Here is a 2,246-nt window from a genome sequence, read left to right as displayed (position 1 = left end):
CTGAGGGAGGAAGAAAGTGAGCTATAATGAAAGGCAGCCAGTACTGGAAACAAACAGCCCGAATTTTAGTCACAGTTCCACTGCTGAGGAGCTGAGCGACCTCAGGGAAGGTATATAAGCCTGAGCCTATCCTCAGAAATAGGGAGGAACTGAGTGAAATGAGCTTCAAGACTTACTATGTGAGCATTCGAAGCTCTTAAGAATATCTGTAACTTAAAGAACACTTAGGGCCAGGCGCGGTGGCTCACGTCTGTAATCCCAGCACTTTGGGAGGCCGAGGCGGGTGGATCACGAGGTCAAGAGATTGAGACCATCCTGGTCAACATGGTGAAACCCTGTCTCTCTACTAAAAATACAAAAATTAGCTGGGCATGATGGCACATGCCTGCAGTCCCAGCTACTTGGGAGGCTGAGGCAGGAGAATTGCTTGAACCCAGGAGGCGGAGGTTGCGATGAGCCGAGATTGTGCCATTGCACTCCAGCCTGGGTAACAAGCGCGAAACTCCGTCTCAAAAAAAAAAAACCCTCAAAATGGGGATGATGAATTTGTTTGAGGAAAAATTATATTTTGTCCAGGTAACCAACGGAGTCCAAATCACTATGAGAGAAACAATGTTTCTTTCCTGAGCATTGTCTTTTTCTCAGGAGAATGAATATTTGTTCAAGATTTTCTTTAGAGCAACTTTGACATCCTTATTCCTCAGGCTATAAATTAATGGGTTGAGCATGGGCACCACAGTGGTATAGAACAGGGAAGACACTTTGCCCTGGTTCATAGGTAAAATAGAAGAGGGCTTGAGATACATGAATGCCCCCGACCCAAAGAACAGAGAAACTGCAATTATGTGGGAGCTGCAGGTGCTAAAGGCTTTGGACCTGCCCCCGGTGGAATGAATATGGAGGATGCTGGAGAGAATGAGAGCATAGGAAATGAAGATGGTGACTGTGGGCAAGCCAATATCAATGCCCACAACAACAAACACTACCAGCTGGTTCACATAGGTGCTGCTGCAAGCGTGCTCGAGAAGGGGAAGGATGTCACACATGTAGTGGTTGACAACATTATTGGCACAGAAGGTCACAGCCATCATACATGCTGTGTGGGCCATAGCCCCAGCAAACCCCATCCCATAGACACCCAACAAAAGGAGCAAACACACCTGGGGAGACATGGTGACCCTGTACAGCAGTGGGTTACATATGGCCACGTAGCGATCATATGCCATCGCTGACAGGATGAAGGACTCAGAGACAACAAAGAAAAGAAAGAAGAAGAGCTGAGTCATACACCCAGCGTAGGAGATGCTGTTCTTCTTTGAGACAAAACTCATCAGCATTTTGGGAGTGATAACACTGGAATAGCAGAAATCTATGAAGGACAAGTTATAGAGGAAGAAGTACATAGGGGTCTGCAGGTGAGAGTTGAGCCGTATCAGGGTTATCAAGCCCAGGTTCCCCACCACAGTGACCATGTAGAAACCTAGAAACAGGAAGAAGAGGGGGATCTGGAATCCCAGCTGGTTGGTTAAGCCTGCGAGGATAAACTCTGTCACAGAGGAGGAGTTCTCAGCAGCCATTCTCATCTAAGGCATTCTGTGGGGACAAGGGAAAAAGTTATTTAGAAAGAGAGAGGAGAGACCACTGCTGCCCTCCCAGTCACCCTCCCTTCCTTCTTGAGAATAGGAGGCACACAGAGAGGTTTTGAACTTCAGCAGAGAGGGCTTTGCTGCAGCTCCCTCTGGAACATGCCCCACCTCCATGCCCAGGGCTGCTGGGAAGGACTCCGTCTTTACTTTGGTCCTTTTGTTAGATCCTTCTAACTCCAATTTCTACTCAAGTTTACAGAAACTGAAGCCCATCTCTAGGAAGTGTCCTCACAGAGGCTGGACCCAGCCCACCTGTGCCTGGAGAATCCACTTCATGGTCATCCTAGACAGAGCAGAAGGGTGGGGTGGTCTTTCCCAGAGCTTTAGTGTCTGAGACTGGGGACTCAGGAAAAGTTCAGACTGCTCATCCAGATTCAGCCACTCATCCTCTTCAGCCCAGAGCTTCAGTGATATACCTTTTGGTCCAGCTCTTATCTTCATTTGTTCAGACAGATTGGCTGCGGAGCTATCACAGATGAAAAACTAAGCATCATCCCGCTACGCCCTATCCTGATGGCAGCACTGGAGCCCCGGCTGCCTCAGAACTCTTTGTGAGCTACAGAACATGGCATCTAATGGAGGCTGCACCCTCAGGCCTTT

At 48.4% G+C, this 2,246-nt stretch overlaps 1 protein-coding gene across 1 annotated transcript; it reads right to left on the bottom strand.

The window, feature by feature from the left end:
* Window positions 1-621: 621 nt before the first annotated feature.
* LOC116555964 (olfactory receptor 8B8) lies at window positions 622-1,647 on the bottom strand. The gene has a single exon (XM_032284885.1). It carries the CDS (start codon window positions 1,581-1,583, stop codon window positions 642-644), a length of 942 nt encoding a protein of 313 aa, XP_032140776.1. The 5' UTR covers window positions 1,584-1,647; the 3' UTR covers window positions 622-641.
* Window positions 1,648-2,246: the final 599 nt, after the last annotated feature.

The sequence above is a fragment of the Sapajus apella genome, unplaced genomic scaffold (genome assembly GCF_009761245.1).
Source record: "Sapajus apella isolate SASKATOON/1434 unplaced genomic scaffold, GSC_monkey_1.0 scaffold16, whole genome shotgun sequence".
NCBI classification, from domain to species: Eukaryota; Metazoa; Chordata; class Mammalia; order Primates; family Cebidae; genus Sapajus; species Sapajus apella.
This window is presented reverse-complemented; position numbering and strand designations above follow the sequence as displayed.

Excerpts from the sequence above, each read along its gene's own strand:
- LOC116555964 (XM_032284885.1), bottom strand. The coding sequence starts at position 1,583 with ATGAGAATGGCTGCTGAGAACTCCTCCTCTGTGACAGAGTTTATCCTC.